This window comes from Porites lutea, chromosome 2 (genome assembly GCF_958299795.1).
Source record: "Porites lutea chromosome 2, jaPorLute2.1, whole genome shotgun sequence".
Classification (NCBI taxonomy): Eukaryota; Metazoa; Cnidaria; class Anthozoa; order Scleractinia; family Poritidae; genus Porites; species Porites lutea.
Window position 1 is genome coordinate 1,267,932 of NC_133202.1, and position 25,667 is coordinate 1,293,598.

The window sequence follows — 25,667 nt, forward strand, 5'->3', positions numbered from 1 at the left end:
TTGCAGATTGATCTTGGCCAAAAGAATGTAAAAGTAATTGGTGCTGCGACACAAGGAAGACACAATTCAGGGCAGTGGGTTACCACGTACAAGCTGCAGTATAGTGATAATGGAGTGAGCTTTATTTACTACAAGGAGGAAGGACAAACATCTGACAAGGTAAAAAAACTTGTAAAACTTATTACTTGAAATCAAGGTTCAAGATTCAAGTTAATTAGGGTTAAAGTTCGATGATTTGGTTACTGTGTTACACAGATTGTCCCATGATAGCAAAGGCCAACTATGCCCTGGCCGTTAAGAGCTGAAGAAATTTTGCGGCACGTTATTATGTGTAGTCATGAGGCGATGACAAATTTCACTCTACATAGAATTGTCCCGGTTTTATAACTCAAGAAAGGAATGTAAACGATGAGATGCCACAACGCCTCCGTGGACTGTGATCTGGGAGATGGGCAGGATTTCTTTCAATCTATTTTTCTCTTTTTTGTTAGTATAGGTTTTCTCTGGAAACAGTGACGACTTCACGATAGTTTTCCATGAACTGATCCCCCCGATCCGCACACGTTTCATTCGTTTTCGGCCAATGACTTGGAATTATCATATCTCAATGAGGGTGGAACTTTATGGCTGCTTACTAGGCAAGTGACGATATTCTTTTTGACTATAGTACACATATATCCTTCGTAGCAAATTCTAAGGAGGATCAAACATTACTTCTGAGCCTGGCGGGTGTAAATTGTATAAAATGTATTAGATTCTGGTACGACCACCTTGTGAAGACCTACGAGACAAAACACCGTGTTTCAAAGCCTCTTCCTGTTTTAACTAACATTAAAAGAAATATAAGGACATCTTATCCCTCATTTCATAGGTGTCCAAAAAGGGCACAAAAAATAGATCCAAGCTTCCCTATGGCTTTGTGAGTTGCTTTTATTTTGAATGGTAGAGCAAAGCTACTGGTGGGAGTATGATAACATGAGAACAAAAATAAGGAGTGGAATGAAAAGCGTTGAATTCGTTCCATGGGGGTAAAGATTGCCGATTTGTGCTAAATTTTTGCCTGTTTTCGTGTTGTGTTGGGTTGGTGTAGGTAAAGACCGCAGGTTGCCAGTTTGTGGCTAGCATGATTCGAAAGGTACCCGTGCGCCAAAAGCCTGGTTAAACCAAGGTTAACCAGGGTGCAAGCCTGGCTCAACCAACACGGGTTTTCTTGTTGTCAAATCAGGATTTACCATTTGTGCAAATTTACCAGGGTATTCCTGCTAAGCTCGGCAAGCCTGCTAATTCCCAGAAAAGGAAACTAGGCTTTACTATGAACCAGGTTACCCTGGTCAACCAGGACTTTCCTGATTAGCCTGATTTCTGATTAAAAAACCAGGCTTAGCCAGTTTTATGAAGTACTGAATTAATCGGGGTTTAACCAGGCTTAACCTAACTGAGCAAAAAGCCTGGTTAACCATCGAGGATAATCTTGGCAAATCTGGTAAATCCTGGTTCTCAGCAGATCTTTGAAAAAAGCTATACCGGGCTTAAGCGAAATATAAACCAAGCCTGGTTACCTACTGTACATTTTTTGTAACCCTGATTAGAAGCCAATTTTTTCCCCTCGAACCAAGAAAACTTGGCTTTAAATCATAGGTTATGGGACTCGAAATCATAACCTCACAGTTATGAAAAAGAACCAGCAAGTAGTATCTCAAGCTAAAATAATACTTTTCAAAATTAGTTTCTCCATTGAAAAATCAAGGGTTTTCTTCCCCTTTAGTTTGGACAATCTTCAATGAAATATAAATAGCTACTTTTTTCAATTTGCATGGTGCTGAGAATTGCTACCTTTTTTGTGGAGCATTTTTTTCAGTGGTATTATAGTAGATTGTGTTTTTGTCCATTCTAGAATGCCAAAATGCTCTTGGCATGGAAAACGGTTTAATTTCTGACGCACAACTTAGCGCTTCCTCACGATGGAATGACTTTGAAGGCGCCGACCGTGGCAGGTTGCATCTCACAGAAGTATGGGATCCACATCTCAGGTCAGGCGCTTGGATAGCCAAAACCAATGACATAAATCAGTGGCTCCAGATTGATGTCTTGGGTCTCAATAGGAAGTACGTCAGAGTGACACGTGTGGCAACTCAAGGAAGAGATTCTACTGCTTATGGTGGGGTACAATGTGTAAAAACGTACAAGCTGCAATACAGTAACGATGGAGTAAATTTTCAGTACTATAAAGAAAATGGACAAACCACTGCCAAGGTAATCCTCTACCGGTGGGGGAGGGCGGGGGGGTACTTCCTTATATTTGCCTTAGAGGCATGTGCCGCCCCAAAGGGTCTGGTTTTTGCCCCGTCTGGGGTCTGAAAACGGGTATAGACTTTGCCTAGTTTGGTCTGGTCTGAATTCGGGTATGGTTTTCGAGGGAATACGAGAATGCTTGAACGTATTTGTCGTTTCAATTCCAAATTAATCATAAAGAGAAAGTAATATGCGAATTCGACAAGGATTTTAAGAAATCTTTTAGTCGGCGTTCTAATCCAAGTAATGGTAACATAATTTCTGCCTGCACCTGGTCTGAAGACAGTTATAGATCTTAGACGCCAGGTCTCAAAACGGCATGGAGAATGAAAGGTTTTTTTTTATCTGAAATAGGGTCAGGATTTGGAGAACCAGGGGAGGACCCTCACCACGAATTCCCAGGACAACCCCCTCGGGTCCTCTATGTTGGTGAGGGGATGAAATTGCAACTAATACTTGCTCATAGGAGTCCCTAAAAGTATCGAACGACCTAAGGGCAAGCGTGCTTTTAAATCTAAAATCCTCCCACCGAAGAAGGGGGAGGAGGATTTTTCTGATCTCTCAATGCATTTTCTCAATATAAAGCCAGTATCTCTTGTAAGTGTTAGATGTTCATCTCGGTATGTAGTAGAATTTGCTATGGGTGTGAAATATGATGCTTAATGCGGCTTAAGATCAAGCCATTTTTTAAATGTTAGTTTTTTCCACCTTTACTACACAGGAAGACATACAAAGCGACGACAAAAAACTTAACAGAGTTAAAGGATAATTAATGTTTAATTTGAATGCACTAAATTACATCACAGACCTCTCAAAAGGTTTGGTTTATCCGGCTATACCTCGGTAAGTCCCGGGTGAGGATTGCAACAACCCCGGTTGTACCAACGCTACTGAAATTATTTGATTGCATGTCTAATCGTTACAACCCTATATCTTTCTAATTAGGAATTTCAAGGAAACGATGATAATTATACTGTAATTCATCACGACCTTAATCCAACAATCACTGAACGCCATATCCGTTTTCGGCCACTGACTTGGAATGTTCACATATCAATGAGAGTAGAGATCTATGGATGTACTCAAGGTAACTTAGACTTGAGTTCATAACTAGGAAAAGGAATTGTTGTTGATATCTTTCAAGAAGTAGCTAGGCAAACGCCTGAGCAAGTCCTTTAAGTGGTTGTAGATCAAGTAGATGTAAGTACTCTATTTTGTCATCGCGTCATATTAAGACCCTAGAAGACGACCCAAAACTACATTTATTGAAGGAGTTCCTCCTCCTGCTTAAATTACTGATTGCGCACCCCTATTTCCCCTGATTCTGATAACCTTTGAAATTGTGATTTAGACACAAACACGCACAAAACAAAAGAAAACAATACATAATCTGGCTGTCACACAGGTCACTTTAAAAGTGTGTTGGTGTCTCTGTCTCCACCAAGAAATCATGCACACTGTTGTGTGAGATATCAGTAAAAATAACCTGTTATAGTAAATTTTAAAAAAACATTATTCTACTGTTGTTAGAATGTGCTGCTCCAGCCATTGGAATAGAGACGGGACGCATTCTTAATTCTCAAATGACTGCTACAACCGGAAATGCGTCACTGGCTCGGTTACATGGACGTTTTGCTTGGTGCCCATTAATAGACGGTTATGGTGAATACATACAGGTATAAAAAGATCTGATTATACCGGGTAGTCTGCTTCTCTTTTAAACCTTTATTTACAGTTTTCTACAACCTGCATATTGTCATCAAAAGTTGGGCGTGTTAATGTTTGGGCCCTTCCATTAATCGTTGCCTATGTTGCAGTCGTCCCCAAATATCGTCCTCTTATGTCGGTCAACAGTTGAAAAGGCAAAAAACCATTGGATACAATGACGAAATGTTCCAATTTCAAATTATTTTAAGTGGTCATGGTCTGTATTATAAGTTACGTTTCCTCATACTTGGAAATCTTAAAGAAATTTACTTAATGATTTCATCAAAAGGAAAACAAATTCATGAACGGGTGTTGGTCGCTTGTCGACAACACAAGGGTTTAATCTGACCCAATTTTAGCTAACTGTATTCGCGTTACCATCCTGGCTATAGAAACCTAGCGACAAACACTAAGATTTGATATCTAGTGGTAGTCAGGGTAATGAATTTAAGTAAAACTGAACTATTTTCGAATGTGTTTAAAAGGTTTTAAAATAATACCATAAGATTGCGACATAGCCTCTTTAAGTTAACAAATATATTCCGTTAACTATCGCATTTTCAACAGTCGTCTTGATGTCACCTGTGTGATGAAACACATATATATGTATAACCACTTCACAACAGAAATGCCCCTAAACGGCTTCAAATTTTCCCTTTTCATTGTGCATGGTCTTACATAGTTTAAGATATAAATTAATTAAGAAACATATTAGATTATAGTAAATAATTTCTTGATTGTTTAATTGCCTCAGATTGATCTTGGTCGACTGCATCGAGTGTCTGCTGTAGCAACGCAAGGAAATCCAGCAGGAAATAAGTATTACTTGAAGGAATACAGACTAGGATGGTCCAATGATCAAATAACATGGGAAAAAAGTGTGGAGGTATGAAATTTTTCACCATTGCATCGAGTTCAGCACCATTAATCAGAGCTTAATGAGTCCCTAAGGGTCAGTGACACAGAAAGGGGAGGGCCGCAGAAAATATTCGCATTCCGAGGAGAGGGGCATGGGCAACTGAGGGTAACCATGATTACTCCTCCCCCCCACCCCTGCAAGGCTTGTGAAGCTAAAGAAGGAAGAACACAGATTCTCCATTTATCTATTTATTTTGTTATTTAATTATATTGTATTAATCACTATAATTTGGCAAAATTTGGGTGGCAGGGAAGGCAGAGCCTATGCCCCCTAGGGTAGCGGTGTCCCTAGGAGGACCCCCTAGAGTAGCGGTGTCTCTAGAGGCAACCCTAAATTAGAGTGTAACATAGGGTGGACCAGAAGAGGGGTGCCCTTCTGGAAGGAGAATAGGTCAGATGGTGAGTTGTGCCATCTTGGAGTAAGCAATCCGGACCTATTGCCAAGGAGGGCTATCCCACATACTGTGGGGTAAAGTGCAGCCCAGGGTGCACTTCCCTGTCACCAATCAGTAAGCCTAAGAATTGTAAAATGTAGAAACACCTAGGATGTAGTTTTGATATCGAGCTATTTGTTATATATATATATAAAAAAGAAAGTGGCAACGTAACGAGTAGTATAATGTAACGAACTCTGAGATAAAATAACCAAACTTAAAGAGAATACAATGAAATAGTATATCGTAAACATTAGCAGGACAAAGCACAGCCATAACAATTAGAGAAGACAAAGCTTCCAGTTGGGTGGGAGGGTGGGAAAAATACAATCTTAAAGAGTGCGAGTAGACACTTGCTTGAAGAACAAAGCTGAAATGTGGCCGACTAATGGTATGAGGGGTTTACATAAGGCGAGACAGGTGAGAATCATGTGATATTGTGGAAAATTACTGGAAGCTTTGGCAACCACTTTAACATTGTAAAAGTAAAAGTACTTTGAGCTAAACAATGAGCTATTGACTACTGCACAAGCCTTGACTGCAAGGGTGAGGAGAGTAGAGTACACTAGGGACAAGTGTGGAAAGAACTAGTACTCCCTTAGGGCTCATTAACCCCAGTTAAGAGCTTAAACTTGTAAGAGTTTACCAAGTTTGTGATCATCGTTGTTGTCTGAATTTCACAGGTCACTGCAGGAAATATTAACTGTTATGACGTTGTCAAGAACTCCGTTCCAGCAATTTACGCTCGATATATTCGCCTCTACCCAATAACATGGTACATCAGAGGATGTGTAAGAATGGAGCTTTATGGGGAACCTTGGCCAGAAGGTAGTCTGGGAGCAAATGTCATAAAATAAGGTCCCGTGTGAAGTTTGTGCTGAAAGCAAGCACCTAGTGTAAAAGTGTTCATTAGGTCCTACTAAACATGAAAAGTTTTGGTGCCAGCTTTGCCACTTGCTCAGACGGCTTTTAAGGGGGGGTTAAATTCTGACCCATTAAATCCAGCGTGAAAACGAGGCTAAAACACATTATTGCTCATAACTTTGTTAATAACAGACGAAAATACACCAAACTTGCTCACATGATTGGGCATGATCCTCCCTGTTGATTTATGCTAATTTACGTAGGTCACGTGACCTTACACATGAAAGCGAGGCTGAAACACATAATTTACTATAAATTTGTCCAAAAAATCCTTAATATGCCAAACTTGCTCACCTTAGCCAGTTAGACATCTTGCATCGATTGGTGTCACTTTGTGGTGTCACGTGACCCATACATGGAAATGAGGCTGGATTGCAAAACACGCCAAAGGTGAACACATCATCCAGGACAATAACGTTGACTCATTGTAATGCATATTAATGCTGTATGTATAGCATTTGAATGAAAAAAATTAAAGCTAAAAAGGTGTAATGATAATGTATTTCGTGTGGCTTATATAACTTTATTATGGGCGATTTCTACAATCCTATTTCGCACAAATTCCTGTGGATTCTTAACTTAGGGGGCCTGGGTGATTGTGAGCCTGAAATATTGGTCAGCGGTAATTATTTGAGTGTCCGCTATGTTGTACTTACATCCATCACAGTGCTTGTTGTATGTTGGATTTTGGCCGGTCTAATGCCCCTTTAGATTTTAAGCTATGTGTAATCTGCCAAGAACTAAGTACAGCCAATCTTGTTGAAAATCCAACTTCCCATCAAAAGCTTTTAGAAGCCATCGAAGAACGTTCAAAGTACGAGGACATCAACTCGAAAACATTGTCGCTTGTGCTCAAAGATCTACCACTAGAAGAGCTTAAAGAAAAAGCAACATGGCATAGGTCGTGCTACCAAGAAACCACCCACTCAGGAAAGATCAAGAGGGTAAAAAAGAGGTTTCAGAGAGAGGTTAGAGGGCCAAATGAAGCTCGAAGAAAGACAAGTGAATCGCTTCAGGTAATTGCTAGGTGTAATGGCTTATAACTTTAACTTTTTATTTTATTGTGTTTTTCATCTTGGAATTGCTGAAAAGTTAATGACATCCTTGACATTCTTACAAGGTCGAAAACTGTCTCTTATGACAGCAATCTGTGCTTCTTTTGTGAAGAGAAAGCGAAGTACCAGAACCCTCTGCATTTGGTGTCAACATCATCTGCTGGTAGCTCTCTTGATAATGCAGTAAAGCAATCAAAGGATCCTAAACTGCTCGTGAAGCTCTCGACGGCTCTAGACAGCACTGACGCTCATGCCATTGATATTAAATATCATAAAAGCTGCTGGGCGTAGCATGTGACTGGGGTCCTGCGTAAAACTATCAAAGATGACGAGGAAAGGTCAAGAAGTGAGACAGCGGCTAAGTTGGAGTTTTTGAACCTTACCCAAGCTGCCCTCAATAGCGGAGAAATACTCAACATGGCACAGTTGGAACAGGCTTTTGATTCCATTTCAAACGAGAACAATAGTCCAAAGACTCTAAGTCGACGTTCAGTTAAAGAGCTTATCCAGAAAGAGATAAAGGGAGTTGAGTTCCCTAAGCCCACTAGAGCTAATGAGCCCGAGAGGGTCAGCGTAAAGCAGTGTAGAGATGCTGCTATCCATATCGTAGAATCCACAGCTGACAGTGATGAATCTGTGAAAACTCTCTTCGATGCCTTTTCAATATTGAGAAAGGCTATTAATCGACGCGAGAAATGGGTCTTCTCTGGCTCTCTGGATACAATGACACATGATCACTGCCCCGAAGAGCTTACCTGCTTCTTTAGGTGGATAATCCAAGGTCCCAATAAGACACTATCTGATAAAAAGTGCAATGAGGTACACAAAAGAGCAATGCAATTAGCGCAGAATACAATAGCTTTGTGTCTAACGGACAGGCAGGTTGACAATAAGAGATCAAAAGCGGTCTACTGCACTAGAGAAATGCTCCAACACCTCGCAGTTAACCTAGCAATACACCAAGCAGTACGAAGCAAAGAGCTGGTTAATCTCCTCCATGGATTTGGCATGGCTGTAGAGTACAATCGCTTGTTGAGGGTGGAGTCACAAATTGAGAAAACTGTTCTGAAGCGCATAGAGAGTGAAGGTGGCATGTTTCTCCCTCCGGATATCGTGAAAGGACGGCACGTATATTTTGCTTTTGATTATTTTACATGCTCTGGATGCCTCTGCTCAAGGTGCTACCCAACCCTCTATATATTCTCCTGACACTGGTGTTCTTGTTTTGGCTCTCCGACGGTATCCAGATTTGTGCTCGAACTCTTGCTTTGTTACTGGGACCGGCAGTAGTTGAGAGTTATCAACTTGAAGTCAATCGCAGACGCCCTTGGGCCCACTAAGACGGCTGCGCTGCCAGCATTTCATGCGTTGACCGGAGCTGATGTTACTGGGAGTTTCTCTGGAAAGGGAAAAGCCACTTGTTGGGATGAGTTTGATAACGACAGCACTCCTGTCTTGCAAGCTCTTGCTAACCTCGGTTGTGGGGAACAGCCAGATGACGGCACAAGAAGTGGAGTGGAACAGCTGGTTTGTCGGATGTACCAACCAAAGACAGACATCAAAACTGTCAAAGCCCTCAGATGGTCCCTCTTTAAGAAAAATCAAGCTGAGTCTGAGAGGTTGCCGCCCACACAAGCTGCTCTCCACCAAGCCATACTGAGAGCGCACTACCAGCTTCTTGTTTGGAACAACGATCATGTAGCAAACCCGGTGTTGCCCTCACCAGAAGGCTATGGATGGCAAGATGAAGATGGAAAGTGGGTACCAGTCATGACAAATCTTCCACCAGCTCCAGAGGCAACTGTACAGCTTGTCCGATGCAAGTGCGCCGAGTCCCGTTGCTCTAACAACCGTTGTCAGTGTCAAAAAGCCGGACTTGTCTGTACTGATCTCTGTCTGTGCTCTGAAGATTGCCAGAACGAGTATGCTGAGAGTGATGATGAGTATGATGAAGACGAAGTCGAACAGGAAATTCCATAGGAATGGACAACAGAACAATGTATATAGATATTCAGTAAGACTTTCATGACTGTATATATAAAATAGCAGTAGTCGCTATTTTCATTTTCTGCCCTTGTTCCAATATACATGCGAAAATGAATACATGGAACCAGTATCATAAGTTGGCAAAATTATTGATTATGTGTACAAGATAGATTCTCAAATGGAGCCTCCGCAGTATTTGCTTTATCCGTCTTGTCCCTGTGCTATGGGCCATAGGACAATGATTAGTTGAAGTTTTTATATCTGAACTCGGATAACCAGATATGTATCTGCCTAGTAGTTGTTAATACATTTGGCAAGACAAATGCCATCCTACACGATGCTACCAGATATATCCAGCCTCGTTTCCATGTATGGGGTCACGTGACACTACTAAGTGGTACTAATCGATGCAAGATGTCTAACTGACTAAGGTGAGCAAGTTTGGCATGATAAGGATTTTTTTTTGACAAATTTATGGAAAATTATGTGTTCAGCCTCGCTCTCATGCGTAAGGTCACGTGACCTATGTAAATTAGCATAAATCAACAGGGAGGATCATGTCCAATCATGTGAGCAAGTTTGGTGTATTTTCGTCTATTATTAACAAAGTTATGAGGAATTATGTGTTTTAGCCTCGTTTCCATGCTGGATTTCATGGGTCAGAATTTTACCCCCCTTAAAAGCCGTCTGAGCAAGTTGCAAAGCTGGCACCAAAACTTTTCATGTTAAGTAGGACCTAATGAACACTTTTACACTAGGTGCTTGCTTTCAGCACGAACTTCACACGGGACCACATTTGCTCCCAGACTAAGGTGATCAATCATGGATATAACTTAACTGTTATTATCCCAAGGTGTTAGTTGTACAGAAAACACACCTACAATAGTCTACCTCAAAAGATCAAGTCATCTGAATCGTTTTTGCATCGTTGGATGCCTCTCTATTTCCGTCAAAAGCCTTGACGGACAACCCAAGGCTAAAACCAATAGTAGTACAGGACGCACCGGATACTCCGTTTTTTTGTGTTGGAGAAAAGGACAAACGGGCCATATTATGCAGGTAGTTCAGGCATGCTTACATTGTCGAGGACTGAAGTGCTACTGTCGGCGAATATGGCAACCAATAAAAAAGCAGGACATTCACGACCTTACAATAAAGAAACTATCGAACAGTTTAAATTTCCTAAAAATAGCACATGATGTCCCTTATCTTAATGAGATCCCACTGCATTTTATTTATGATATAAACACAAAACGCTATTTAGTATAGTCCACCGCAATTTAATGAGATTCCACCGTAATAAAACGGAGTAACCGGTGCACCCTATACTACGACCAATCTTGTTCAACTTGTTTATTCTTGACAAATAGGCGACTTTCTAGATTTCACAAACACAGACCGTCTATAAATATTTAAGAACATTCTAACGATTGCATTTGATTTTTATAGTTCCAGCAGTGTTAGTTTCTCCCATTGCTCCTGATAAGACCCTGACCGGTCATGTGATCTCTTCTCTGAATAAAACTTACGCCATGGAATGCTTTAAAATGTGCCTGGGAACCTCGCTGTGTAAGTCTTTCAATTACAACGGGCAGTCGAAAAAGTGCGAAGTCAGCGGTTCCAATGCAGAAATACATGAAATGACAGATCAGGAAGGATTCTGCTATTACGAACCCACGTCTCACGAGATTATTTCTGTTTGAAACACAGATCTGTTGGGAGTATGCATTTCCCTTGAACTGTATATAGTTGTTTATGTAACAAAAAAACTTTCAAGAAAATTCATATGGCTGAAGTGGCTAGCACGGCTTATAGATTGTTGGTGTAAAATACAGTTGCAAAGAGTGTGATGATGTACTGCATGCTATGAACTTTATCTCTATTGATAGGAAATATTAGCAAATTATGAGCTCAAAGAGTACACCCGAACGGTATGACTTCTTAGAAATTTTTGCACATTACGGCACATAGTTCTGAACATGTTTATGAGTTTATTTCAGAGGAGTAGCCAGGTGGTGGAAGAAAATTTCGACCACAACCTGGTTTACCCTGCTTCATAGGGTATCTTTATGAAAAGGTTGAAAGTCTTCAACACAACAAAAATCAAGCGGAACTTGAGAGGGTTAGGACTTTTCAACGCGAAAGTTAAAAACAAATTCCAAAACTTATCTTAATTATCGAGGTTCTCATTTCTCATTGCACTAGACCTTAGCCACATGTGAAGTTTACAGTTTTAAACGCGATTGAAAGCTCTCAATGAACCCCTTAAGAGAGATTAAGACCTGTATTCTTCTATTGACAGACGAAAGAAGAAACAAATAACCACGTCATAAGAGGGTAGCGTAAGAAGCAATTTTTTATCACAAACAAGTGTAAATCAATTTACACTCTATTTTAATGAACTTAAATTTTCACTGTAATTCAGATAGTGGCATGCAATGATGACCGCATGTTCTCAGAAACGTCATATTACAGTTACAATAACCTTATAGAGCTTACGGAGATAAAAAGTTAATATATAAGTTTTGTTCTTTCTCAACATTTTTTGCCATTCTCCCGCCTTTTCAATTTTATCCTGAGAATTGAGCTGCGCTTTTCCATGTTGCAACTTGCAAACCTGGGCCCAGCGGTAAAGAGGAAGAAGACTCGGAACAAAGGTGGCGCAGTGGTGAGAACACTCGCTATCACTGCGGTGACACTATATGTGGATTGAATAAAATTGTTGTTGATTTTCCCTTTTGTTTTAAGTGGTCTTTCTCCGGCTTCTTAGGTTTTCCCTTCTAAACAAAAGCCAGTATTTTCAAATTCCAATTCGACCAGGAATATAACCAAAACGTGGATTTGTATCCTCGTATATTTACTTATTTGTTTATTCATTCATTTAGACGCCACTATTTTTCCCAGCTTCCATCCCCGTACTTCTTTTTTTTTCTTTATTTACCTCTAGTGCAGTAAACCTTATTCACGATACCACCCATCTTAGCATGCGCTTTAAGATTGATTGGATAAAACCGACGTCAGGTGGTATTTCAGGGGGCAAACAACCTGAAAGTGAATACGCCAATCACGGACAATTTTGTTTATTCTCTCTAAAGGAGACAATGATGTTAATAATGTAAATGTAAAGTTAGACTTTCGAAAAGTTGTACCGCATGTGCAATGTGAAGACATCTACAGTAGTTACTGCATCCAAAAAAGAAACATTATGATCATTGTAGTGTCCTTGCCCACGATTTTTATTTATGCCGATGCATTTTTTTTGTTTCCATAACACGTGACTTTAGATTGTTGTTCAGTCGGTCACAAGCGTCGATGAGCTTTGCGTCGATGTTTTTTCGCGTGGATTCTATTTCCCTTGTTTTGCAGTTTGATGCGAGTATTAAGTATCGTCGATGTATATGTAGTTGCTCGTGAGGAGTGATGAAGGAGCAAAAGAATTAAACAGGATTTACTGACCCAAGGACTGGAAATTTGTACCGAGTGTATAACCTTCTCATCGATCTGCATTACAATCACCCATAATTTGCCATTCTCGTGGTTAAGACAAAAATTTCTTCATTTTTCTGTTCTTTAGAATAAGCAAACTCGACTGTAATTCCTTTAATCGGCAGACTTTATCAATAGTTTGCCCCCTGAAAACCCACGTGACATCGGTTTTATCTCATTAGTCCAAAGATGGCGGGTATCGTGAATAAGGTCTATTATACAAAGCCATAAATTAGTTTTGGGAAATGGCCATCTCAAGTGGCCTCATAAACGGGTTGTTAGTCTTAAAATAATGAAGATTTTGGTGACAGAAAAGAGATTCCATCAGTAAAAGGAATAATAATAAGCCAGAAACATAGAAATTGCATACCATTTTAAGCTATATTACACAAATGTATTGTGTTCCTTCAATAAGGCTGAAAGTTTTACAGCAATAACTAAAGGCGGCTTGAGTTATTACAGAAGATTCGAAATGTTTCTGCGCACGAAAAGTTGCTCTTGCGTCAGTCTCTGTCGTGAATAATTTTCCATTTAAAATATCTTGTTTTTTCCTGTTGACAATTAATCTACACCACCATGGTGCCTGAATCGAAAATTAAAATTAAAATTAACAAACAAATGTTTGATTGTTTAAATTCTAGCATATTCCTTCTTCTACGGTGGAAGATGGCAAAACTAAGTTAAGTTTTTTTATAACCATGATTTCCTTTTGTTTGTCTTGAATGTTTCTGAGCCGATATTTCTGAGCGACCAAAGCTTCCATAAGCAAGTACCTGCAATGCTGATAGAAAATACATTGATGTCAGTGGTACCTGCCTGCCTAATTTTTCTATTTCAGGTAAGTTTGAGTATATTATTGGATGCATGCGTAATGAAACTTGTCGTCCATGTTTGAAAGACCGTTAAAACAGAATGATGAAAAAAAAACATTTCGTTAATTTTTTAAGACGATTTTGAAACGGCTCTTCTAAAAAATAATGCATAATTTTAATTTTTTTGTCAACAATAGCGTGCAGAAAACACTGAGATTGAAGAGAAAAATTCAGAATTGCCCTAAAGAAAGGACAATTATTATCAGTCATTACTTCACTACCACATTGAGCTGGAAAACCACAAACCGTAACACATAAGTCAGGGCACTTTATTGAAGAGTGATGCAGTAGGTGGGCGTCAACTCTGTATAAACCTTAGTACCTGAGTTTAAAACATTCCACGCCACAGACGAAATATTAAGGCAGAAAAAATGTGGGTTTCATAACAAAATCAAGGTAGAAGTTAACAAAAGAAACTTTTCTTATACCATGCTCAACAAGGCAAAAATAATTTATATTAATCTTAGAAAAGCATTTTTGGCTTTCAAGATACAAGCAAATCATGCATCTGACATGCAATCTTGTTAACTCCTCAAAATTCATTCCCTTCGCCAAGTGCAAATATAGTATAAAGCAAAGTGAAATCATCTAGCACTGCTTCATTATTTTATATGGTGCACAACTGTGAAACAGTCGAAGTTGGAAATGACGGATAGTATACTATAAAACATATTGGTCAAAGAAAGGTTTTCAAGGATTCTTGCTTGGTGATGTAGAATAGAGCAACTTAAGCAAAAAGTTATCTAATCAGAAGTTGAAATTTTTGCTTATCAGCTTATGATAGTCAAATGAAACATTTGTTTCGAAAAATATTAAACAACTTTACAAACAGCACTCAAAGCAAAACAATCAACTTTTCCCAACGATGCTAATGTTAAATTGTAAATTATTTATGATGAAGACCTAATTAAACATTCCTTACAAAATGTGTGACTGACCACCTCTCTCAAGTAACTGACTTTTTTGTAAAAATGAGGACACGTACATTACTTACTGACTAAAGGACGTTTACTTAATGTTATTCAGTTGTTATTTTAATAAAAGAAAAACAAACAGATTACAGAAACGCAGAGTTATTTAGAATTTACAATATTATCGGTTATTAGATCTCGTTGTAAAGCTCGACCATGTGGAAGTTTTTTATAAGATTCAAACATTAAAATCATTTTTCATCGTGTTTTACAGGTCGTGCTATCAAAAGGCGAAAGAGGTAAATAAGACTTGTAATTTATGTTAACAAATCATTTTATTGTTAACAAACAAGAATACAACATCACTGGTCTTGGCCAATTAATGTCCAATGCATGGAGTGTGTCAAAAGGGAAAGGCATTCTAATGTATGGGCTTTGGTTCACGGGAAAGGAAGGTGACAGGCAGTTAATTTGGTGTCCAGTAGATCTATACAAATTGATGTTTTTAAATACATATATTTCAGCAAAGAACCTACTTAAACTAAGGTCCTTTTCTTAAATTTCATTAGAGTGTCAACAAGCTCTGGGAATGGAGAATGGTGCAATTGCCGATGGTCAAATTACTGCATCTACAATTTGGGACAGTTATTTTGTAGCCCATGCAGCCAGGCTACACCTTAAGCCATTTTTATCGTCATCTAGAATAGGCGCATGGATTGCGGGCACAAACTATGGCGATTTAAGCCCGTGGCTCCAGGTTGATCTGGGTGTTCAGTTTAACATCACACGCGTAGCAACTCAAGGAAGACAGGAATACCCTCAATGGGTTACTAGCTACAATCTCCAAAAAAGTGACGATGGAGTCACGTTTGACTACTACATGGACCAGCAAGGACAAAGAAAGGTTCGATTCTTACATATTGATAAAATAATGCTTTAGAAACAAATTTTTACTAAAAATTCTTATTACTTACGACGACTTAATTAATTAAATTGGAAAAAAGATATTTTTTATTTGTGGAGATAACAGAGAGATTTAGAATGACATTTACTGCAAGCGAGAGTCAGATTCAAGTTGTCAATTTCTCAAATTTAGCAATGAGAAGGTAAAAGCTATCCAGAATCATTATTTGATGAACCTGGCATGGTGCTCTTACTTTTTCTGTGTTGATATAACCAGTAAAAAACGAAACGTAAAGGGGAAACTTAGTCACTTGATACAAATTTGCGTTTGCCGTTTGTCCTAAACGTGATTTTAACTCCCTCTTATTTTACCACAATCCGTACCCCTGATTGTACCCATAACGATATCAGGCTGAAGATGAGGTGAGAAACAGTTTGATTTATGTCCATTTCAGGAATTTAGCGGGAACTCAGATAAAAACACAGTTATTTGGCATAGACTTGACCCACCCATTTTGTCGCGTTACATCCGTTTTCTCCCATTGTCTTGGCATGGTGATATAGCCCTGAGGGTGGAGCTTTATGGTATAACAGAAGGTATGTAGAGGCTTCTGTGTTCAAATATAAGCCCGGCTGAGACCTCCGACCGACTAAGGCTATAGTCACACCATGCCGGGTAGCTTTTGCGCCGGCGCGAAAACCATACCGGATACTAGAACCTCTCTTCACACGTATGAACGGTGATTTCAGCGCAATTTCGGTTAGACTGCAAAACAGTCGGTTTTTTCTCAAGATCAGTAAAGAAATCAGGAAAACGTGGCGTAAGAGTCTTACGCGCGTGCAGCGTCTCTCCCCAGTCACGCTCTCTGTTTTCAGCCTCGTTCCAGACCTTTTGTTTGACTGCTCGCGCGTATTTGAATACCCAAAAGTATGGACTGTTTTGTAGTCTAAATTTTGGGCGCAATTTCGGTAAAGAATTTCTGAGTGCGGCGCTCCGATCTATATATTGATTGGAGAGTCACAAATAGGTGTTCATATTATACTGGATAGTTGTCAGCAAATGTGTCCGGTATAGTGTGAATATAGATAGCCTTAATAACTAGTACCGATTTGATTAGCTATGTGTCTTTTTTGTCTTATTATAAATCCAGTCAGTGAGGGTAATATTCTTCTTTGTTCACTCGAGGAATTTGTCATAAGACATTTGTCTTGCTTCACTAGACTGTAAATATAGCTGAATATATAAGAGCGCATTCAGGAGCCTACTTTTTTGGCACTGAGGCTTTTCGTACCGACACGAAAAGCTAATCGGTATTGTGTGAACATTAGCCTAAGCAATAAAAGAAATAATTAATTTTTCAAAATGTTTTGCAGTCTCTGATTGGCTACAATCCCGGTTTATTGTTTATAAACAGCCTGCGCCTGCCATATTTGGAAGATACACGTAATAACCCATCGATTCAATTTTAAATTTCTAGCAGCTTTGTTTCCAGGCAATAACCGCTACTGTTATGAAGATCTTTCGAGCAAGCCTAGCTGTTTATGCCTGAGTAAACTAAAATATGCGAAAGAAATTCCAGAATGAAATTCCAGAATGCATAAAAAGGCAAATGTTTGAATAAAACTAGAAGAATGCAAGGTTGTTAAGAACTTAGAAATATTTTAAATAAATAATAAAACAATTATTGTATCCGGCTTTCGTATAATGCGAAGCATTCGGTCGGGGGGAAAAATCTTCACGTCATACTCCGCCTCATTCAATAATTGTTAATTAACTTCACCATGAAGGGGTCCTTTGTACTTAAACATACTTGAGGAAATGAAGATAATAAGGACGTTCTCTATCAGTCACGTGCATTAAAAAATCTTTCAGCGCTCAAAACCTTTTTCTACTTATCATGGGTATTGCGTTGCTTTTTAATCGTTTAGAAGGAGAATCGAGTCTTGGAATGGAAACTGGTGCAATTTCGGACGGACACATAACGGCTTCTTCCTATTGGGGCCAATACCACGAGCCCTATTTAGCCAGACTGCACCTTCAAGAAGCTTGGAGCCAGTTCCATGGCTCCTGGGCGGCGGGCTCGAATGATGTCAATCAGTGGCTTCAAATTGATCTAAGTATTGAACATAACATAACTCGTGTAGCAACACAGGGAAGGCAGGATGCAAATCAATGGGTTACCAAGTACAATCTGCATTACAGTGCTAATGGAATTACATTTCAATACTATACGGACCAGTATGGACTCAGAAAGGTAGCATCGCGTTCTTTCTTATCACTTCTAGCCAGAGTTCTTAAAGACAAATTTGCAGTGTCGGAAGTCCTATGATCTTGTAAAATAGAGACAAATTTGAACTTCTTTTTCAATTGCAATTGATCTGGTTACGGCTCCAGATGCCAGAAACAGATACACAGAGACGTCAAATTATAATCCTGTTTGGACAACGTTTAAACTCCCCAGGAGAGCAGAAACTTAGGGTCGGGTATTTAAACGAAGTCTAACTTTAACAGTGTTTTATTAGGAAATATTTGAAAGGGTGGATTCCCGCCCCCCCCCCCCCCCCCCCGCGCTCTTTTTGACATTTTGTACATATTTTTGTAAAAAGGATCTATATAGCTGGCAAGTGTCCATCCGACTTTGACTTTTCTGGATCAGCCACTGCTTTGAACCTCCAGAACTCTTCCTAAGTGGGTTATTTTAAATTAAGAATACAAATGGCCTACGCCGAGTTCTATCATGATAATGTTCACAATTTTAAAGGGTCTTTCCATAAAAGAGTCAGTTCGGCAAACTGAAAATGGTTTAGAACGCCGTTTTGTTTAACACTAGCTAAACTCTGTTTAAATAACTGGCCCTAATATTGTTTAATTAATTGCAGTGGTCTCATAAAACAAAAGAAAAGTAAAAGTAAATAATTAAGTAGTTTTCCATATGCCATCGTAATGACGACTATAATGTACGTTTCTAGGAATTTGCTGGAAACACCGATAAGAATACAGTGGTTTCTCATGAGCTAATCCCGCCAATCACGGCACGGTTTATCCGTTTTGGGCCCCTGGAATGGTATAACCACATTTCCATGAGGGTGGAACTTTATGGATGTACTCAAGGTATCGATCTGCTTTAACCCTTTAAACCATGATATCAAAATTGAGACTATCACTTGCTGTCCCTATACTTTTTCAATACAAGTAGTAGGGAGAATTTGAATGTTGAAATATCAATAAGACTCATCTTCCCTGATCATGTACTCATTTCTCTTGACCACTCTGTTTTCTAAGGCAGTGATATTATAAGGAGAAAAATCAGCAACAGATCAGCAATCCCTTGAAATGTCTGCAGAATGTTTCTCATGCCTCCTTTAATTCCTCTGTGCCAGCAAATAATTTCACAATCTTCCCCCTTTCCCTCGACCATACTCTAACTTACTCAGGGCGTAAAACAAAACTAAATAACATCCTTCCACTATAGGGCTCCAAAACGAATATTCTTCCCACATTCCTGCCTTCCTGATTAAGTCAAAATAAAGCCTCTCAAGGAAAGAAAAAATGATTATTACGTGGAATGAGCACGATTATTTGCCAAAAACGGTATTTTGAGGAAATTGTTCATTAACTATTGTTTGTAAGATTTCTAAGAAACTGATTGACAGACGATTGTTATGGTGACGAGATCTGACGTAAAATGCATTAAAATGCAGGCATTAGGACAATTCATAGGCATGAACTTCCTTGTCTGCTTACAAGGCACATGATTTATAACTTGTATCTTAGATTGTCAACAACCTCTTGGTGTTGCAAACGGTGCTTTAACAGAGCTACAAATTTCTGCGTCAACGGAATGGGACTTCGATCACTCAGCTAACATTGGCAGACTGTTTAAAACCTTTCGTGCTGGAGCATGGGCGGCAGGAATAAATGATGGTAATCAATGGATACAGTTGGATTTGGGCGGACGGCGTATAAAAGTAACACGTGTTGCAACACAAGGAAGGTATAATAATGGACAGTCGGTAACCACGTATAAGTTACAGTACAGTGAAAATACAGTCAACTTTTATTTTTACAAGGAGCAAGGACAAACATCAGACAAGGTCAGTGATAACTTCAGACCCGCTAAATTCCTGAACTCAAAAGGTAGAAGTGCTTTTTCAATCCCATCAATCTTAATGTTTCGAAACTAAAGTGGCCCTACATTGTTTTAATGTAATCACATAGTTGACCAAGGAGAAGTAGTTTTGAGTTGTGTTCTTCTCTTTTAATTATTTTTCTCCCTTTTTAAACTGACTGATGTAGGTTTTCTCTGGAAATAGTGACTCCAATACAGTAGTTTCTCACGAGCTAAATCCTCCGATTTGGGCACGTTACATTCGCTTTCGACCAGTGACTTGGAATTATCATATCTCGATGAGGGTGGAACTGTATGGCTGTGAACTAGGCAAGTGACAAAATTCCTTTCAATTTACGAATAAAGTACACGTAGAGTCCGATTCTTGTTGTTGTTCTTTTTCTTTTTTGCTGGTGTTTTTTCTTAAAGAGACATCTCCACCACAAAAAAATTGAAAAATTCGTTTATGTTCGTGGTAAATGATTGTCCTTTTTTAGCGGCAAAGTCATTTTGGGGAAAGTTTGGTGATCCTGCTGTGTGTTTTTTACTTGAGAGTCTCAGCTTCGTATGTATACTTCATACACATGGGGTAGTTTTGGCTAAACCTCGGAAGTCGGCTAATTACTTGTCCTCAGTAGCGTTGTATACTTTTCAAAAACACCTTCAATCGTCGGGAACGAGAAGTCTAAAGACTACTGTAAAGCTGATTTAAAACAACGTGTATTGTTTTTTATAACAATATTTCGGCTGGCCATACCAGCCTTCTTCAGGTTTACAGTTTTACGTCGGGATCGTTTTATAATTTTTCAGTAGTCTAGTTTGATGTAATTGGGTTTTAGTTTTCAAACTTACCATAATTACAAAAACCAAAAAGCAAACTGCAGTGATAAACATAATGATAGATATAAACACATTTCTGGAGAGAAAAAGACTTAAACTTGATGTTTCGTATGTTCCAACATACATTTTCAGAAGTAATAAACTGATGAATTAATTAAACATAAATTACAATGTGGAATAAAAAAGAAAATATATATAAAAGAAAACGTATGCAAATTACAGCAGGTAAAGTTTTTCACTGCTGACATTTTCTAACCATTTTTAATGATCATTGTAACTTGGAATGTTTCCTTAGTTGAAATTAGTTTTTTAGTATTGCCAATTAGGTCATGTTACTCTTTGCGTCAGTCATAAGCAACTGCCGATATTTCTTGGCATTTATGTAATTAAGGTAACTGTTAAAAGTGTTGCTTATGGTATTATTGTTTATTCAGAATGCCAAGATGCTCTTGGTATGGAAAACGGCTTAATTTCTGACTCACAACTTAGCGCTTCCACTCAATGGAATGACTTGGAAGGCGCCCACCGTGGTAGGTTGCATCTTACAGAAGTATGGGATCCACTTCACGAATCAGGAGGTTGGGTATCCAAATTAAATGACGTGAATCAGTGGCTCCAGATTGATGTCTTGGGTCTCACCAGGAATTACGTCAGAGTGACACGTGTCTCAACTCAAGGAAGAGAAACCACTAGTTACGGCGAAGTATATGTCAAAGCATACAGGCTGCAGTACAGTAATGATGGAGTAAATTTTCAGTACTATAAAGAAAGTGGTACAACTAATGCCAAGGTAACGAAACATTTTACTATGGAAAATGAGGACAATCCCATTACTATTTTGCATAAAAGTTTCCTTTTTTTATCTAAAATTTTGCGCAATTGCTACGAAAGGATATTCATATTTAGAGTAAGGGTTGCAGTACAGTTTCCGTAAGAAAAGCAAGTTGCATTTGCGACACAGGAGAAAAATGCGTGCACTTCCACATACACTTCTACCTCACCTGACGGCAGAGCGACTAGTTCAAAAAAGGCTGTTTAGATCTTTAGCAACTTTATAGCAGAAGAGGAAAACGTCTGAAAATCAAGGTTCGGACTCAATCAGTACACACCCGACAGTACAATCTTCTAGAATGTTTCATGGACTATCTGTTTGTAACTTTTTATTTTCTACAATTACCACGCAAACTTCGAGTATTGAGAGAATTGTGCAACCATTCGTTGTCTTGTACCAAGTGGGGCTTGTGTCTGATGGTTAACCTTTTTTCACATCATTTTTTTTTTCAGGAATTTGATGGAAACATTGATCATTACAGTGTGGTTCATCACGATCTAAATCCACCAATCACTGAACGCTATATCCGATTTCGGCCACTGACTTGGAATGTTCACATATCAATGAGAGTAGAGATCTATGGATGCACTCAAGGTAACTTCTAGACTGGTTAAAGAACACTTCTTTCAGTTAGTAAAGATCAGTGAATTATAGGTGTTTTCCATACATATTATAAGTCTATAACCTCAACCAGTTGATAATTTCGACTTAATTACACTTTTTTTCTGTATTGCTAGAGTGTACGGCTCCAGCCATTGGAATAGAGACGGGGAGCATTCTTAATGCTCAAATGACCTCTTCAACAGGAAATGCATCGCTGGCTCGGTTAAATGGACGGTTTGCTTGGTGTCCATTAATAGACGGTTATGGTGAATACATACAGGTAAAAGAAGACAGTAATACAACTTTTCTTTAAAAGATAACGGAGAGTATATAGTCACCACAGATAATGTAGTTTTATATCCAGCTATTTCCTTGGTTATTTTCATTTCATCTCTCAGTTGCTGCCATCAAATTAGAGTGGGCGGGATAACTGACCTTATTTGGTACATCTGAGTGCCGTATGATCTTGGCCTCCTTAACTTTCCCGGCTAGTTCCAACCCGCCAGATTGCCAGTATATAAATAAATGGGTGGAGATAATATATGTTTTTCTGATATATAATTATGGTAAACAATTAACAATTTGCCAAAACTCATGCACAATAACCATTGTGTTAATCTTTTTTTTTTCTACCTAAAAGGCATTCTTATTTTAACATGTTTACAAAGGTTAACGAATTATTGAAGCAGTATAGAGTATTTTCACAAGACGTCACGGCAGCCATATTGATGTCCCAAAACAATGAAACAGCGGCCATGTTGGTGTCCCATGTAAACCAATTCTGTGGGAGTTGAAATATTTTCTTATCCAAACGCTTTCTTTTGATCCAATAAATTTGCAAAGACGCTGGCCTCGTGAGTAAAAACGATCTATACACTTGTAACTTCCCTCTCTTTGATTTCTTAACCAATCATGAGATGGCTTTAGCTTGTACGTTTTGTTTTTCCAACGGGTGCTGTGATGCTTGGATGCAAATAGGGACAAAATTTGAAACAAGCAGTTCTCAAGGGTAACATCATATTGACTACAGCGGGAAAACAAAACATACAAGCTAAATAAAGACTTTATTAATTCAGATTGATCTTGAGCGACTGTATCGAGTGTGCGCTGTAGCAACGCAAGGATTCCCAGGAGGAAACAAACATTACGTGAAAGAATACGAACTTGGATGGTCCAACGATCAAATTGACTGGGATAAAAGTGCTGAGGTATGACGTTTTATTTCAGCTGAAAGCTTGTTTCCTTTGAAGTTCATGGAGAAGCAGTTTGGATTTCAAAAGGCCTTTTGCTTTATAAATGTACGGTGGATCTAGATCATCGTTGAGAACTACACTTGTTGAAAAAAGAAAAAATAACCTTTGCGTCTAAACGCAAAGGGAATGAGAAATTTTAGAAGCAATGTATGTCTTACCAGTTACTACTCGATGCAAAAGCGTTAAAGAGCGTTAAAAAGATTTCAATACAGTCAAACCCGGCTGTATGGACACTCGCTTAATACGCACACCTCATTATTACGGACACTATGCCTTTTCGCTGGGGAAAGAAAGCCCTTACATTTTCTATAAATGCACCCCGCTTAATACGGCGACACCCCGTTAATACGAACTTTCGGCCATGGCCTCTTTGTGTCCGTATTAACAGGGTTTGACTAAACTGCATATTTTTTCTTTCAGTCATTTTCTCGTTTCACTTGCAGGCTTATAACAAATCATTTTCCCGTCTACAACAAAATAATACGAAAAGAAAAAAATGTTTTAATTAATTACAGCAACAATACGGTAAAATTCCGAAGATAATCCCCAAGGCTTATATTTTTCAAAGGCCCATTATGAGGGGCTTATTTTTGGAGGGGCTTACCTACGGAGGGAAATTTGCGCTTCAAAATCTATTGGGCTAGCCTTATAGTTGGAATTAAATTTACCGTTTTTGCTTTGTTTTAATTTGTATTTGAAGACAATTTTCCAAGTACAAGCCTCCGGGGGGCTTATATTTGGACCGGTTATTTTGGGGGGCTTATACATGGAGGGGATTATTTTCGGAATTTTACGGTAGTTTAAAATTATTACCTCTGTAAGTTATGGGTGAATATTTTTTTATGATATAAAGCATGCTCCGTCAGCATTCTTTTCATTTTAGTTGACCTCAATGTTTTGTATGAATTTTATAGGTTCTTAAAGGAAATAATAACTGTTATAACATTGTGAAGAACTCCGTTCCAGCAATTTACGCTCGATATATTCGCCTCTATCCAATAGCATGGTACATCAGAGGATGTGTAAGAATAGAGCTTTACGGGAAACCCTGGCCAGAAGGTGATCATTTAAGCATAATATTCGCTGAACTCATCCATTATCTTACGTTTTTGCGCTCGATATAATCAGTACATAATCTTCTTCTTTGGCATCACTCGAGTAATATTTAGCCATAAATTGCATCATTTTTGGAGTATTTTGTCTCTCTATTTTTTTAATTTCATTTCAGACAATTTTCCCATTTACTTGAAATTCTTTACAAAATTCAAAAAGTTATTTGTGACCACTACAGTTGGTTTATTCACTGCCCTTACGTTTTAACATTTGTCATTTTTTATTTTATAGCTTCAGCAGCATCTTTTACTCCCATTGCTCCTGGCAAAGCTCTTAGTGGCCACGTTATCCTATCGCTGAATAACACTAACGTCATGGAATGCTTTAAAACTTGTCTGATAGCCGGCCAGTGCAAGTCTTTCAACTACAACGAGCAGTTGAAAAAGTGTGAAGTGAGCGGTTCCTCTGGCAAAGAACATGAACTGACTGAGCAGGATGGTTTCTACTATTACGAACTTACATCTCGTTAAATTTGTGTTAAATAAAACATAGATCTATGTAAAGGATAGCAAGAAAAATGCAGTTTTTCTTTCAGTTTTTTCTTTTCATGTGACGTGAAAGGCTTTGCTTTCACGTTTTACATTATTACAATGTACCTCATGTGCTGTTTTCACAAACGGCTTTGACATTGTGGCAGCCATTTTGATTGAAGTCACTGGCTGAGTATGCTGAGTATTATAATTATTCACTGAGTATTTATCAAGGGTTTCGACTTTCCAAAACCCAAGTAATATAAAGGGATGCTTGCTCCTAGCCGGGGTAACGAGTATTCAGGCCAACCTTGTCAGTACCATCTGAAGACCTCACTGCAATCTGTCTGTAGGCAGGACTTGGTACAAGATTTCCTGAGTCAGTGTCCCCAAGCAGTACGTACTTGTTTGTTTGGGAAAAAAAGTTAACAAAAAAGGGGAAAAAAGGAGGAACGACTGGGAGAAGAGCAACAAGAAGAAGACATTAAGAGAAGAAAAAAAAAAGGAGAAGAAGCAGATAGGTTAACTAAAACATGTTGCATTGCATACCGAGCGTGAAAAAAAATATAAAATTCTATTTCTTCTTATGCTGTGTTCTTTAAATAGCTCCACACTAACCGCTATGCTGTCTTTAATCTGGGCGTTTTGCTTAACTCACATTTCTGCTCATGTGTCGGTTCCTTCTCCAGCCCCACCATCGTCCGCCTCGTTTCCAGGCGCTAATGGCAAAAGGGCTCTTGTCTCGAATTTCACCCATGGAAATGGTCGGTACTGCTTATTGCGCTGTCAAATCCAAGTTAAGCGTCTTCTCAGTTACAAAACATGGTGCTGAGAGATTTACCAGGGATTTATGTGAAGCTGGCAAATGAGTGTAGTATGCCGTCTTCACGATAATATCTCAATGTTATTACAATAAGTAGAGTGTTTTAGTTTTTTTTCTAGTGAAAATGAAAGATTTT

At 38.8% G+C, this 25,667-nt stretch overlaps 1 protein-coding gene across 1 annotated transcript; it reads left to right on the forward strand.

The window, feature by feature from the left end:
• Nucleotides 1-13,580: 13,580 nt before the first annotated feature.
• LOC140929170 (uncharacterized) lies at nt 13,581-24,708 on the forward strand. The gene is made up of 14 exons (XM_073379038.1): nt 13,581-13,640; nt 14,860-14,884; nt 15,155-15,489; nt 15,944-16,085; nt 17,418-17,743; nt 18,459-18,600; nt 19,264-19,583; nt 19,786-19,927; nt 20,872-21,227; nt 21,722-21,863; nt 22,007-22,152; nt 22,949-23,080; nt 24,040-24,184; nt 24,470-24,708. The coding sequence occupies exons 1-14, from the start codon at nt 13,581-13,583 to the stop codon at nt 24,706-24,708; spliced, it is 2,652 nt and encodes an 883-aa protein (XP_073235139.1).
• Nucleotides 24,709-25,667: the final 959 nt, after the last annotated feature.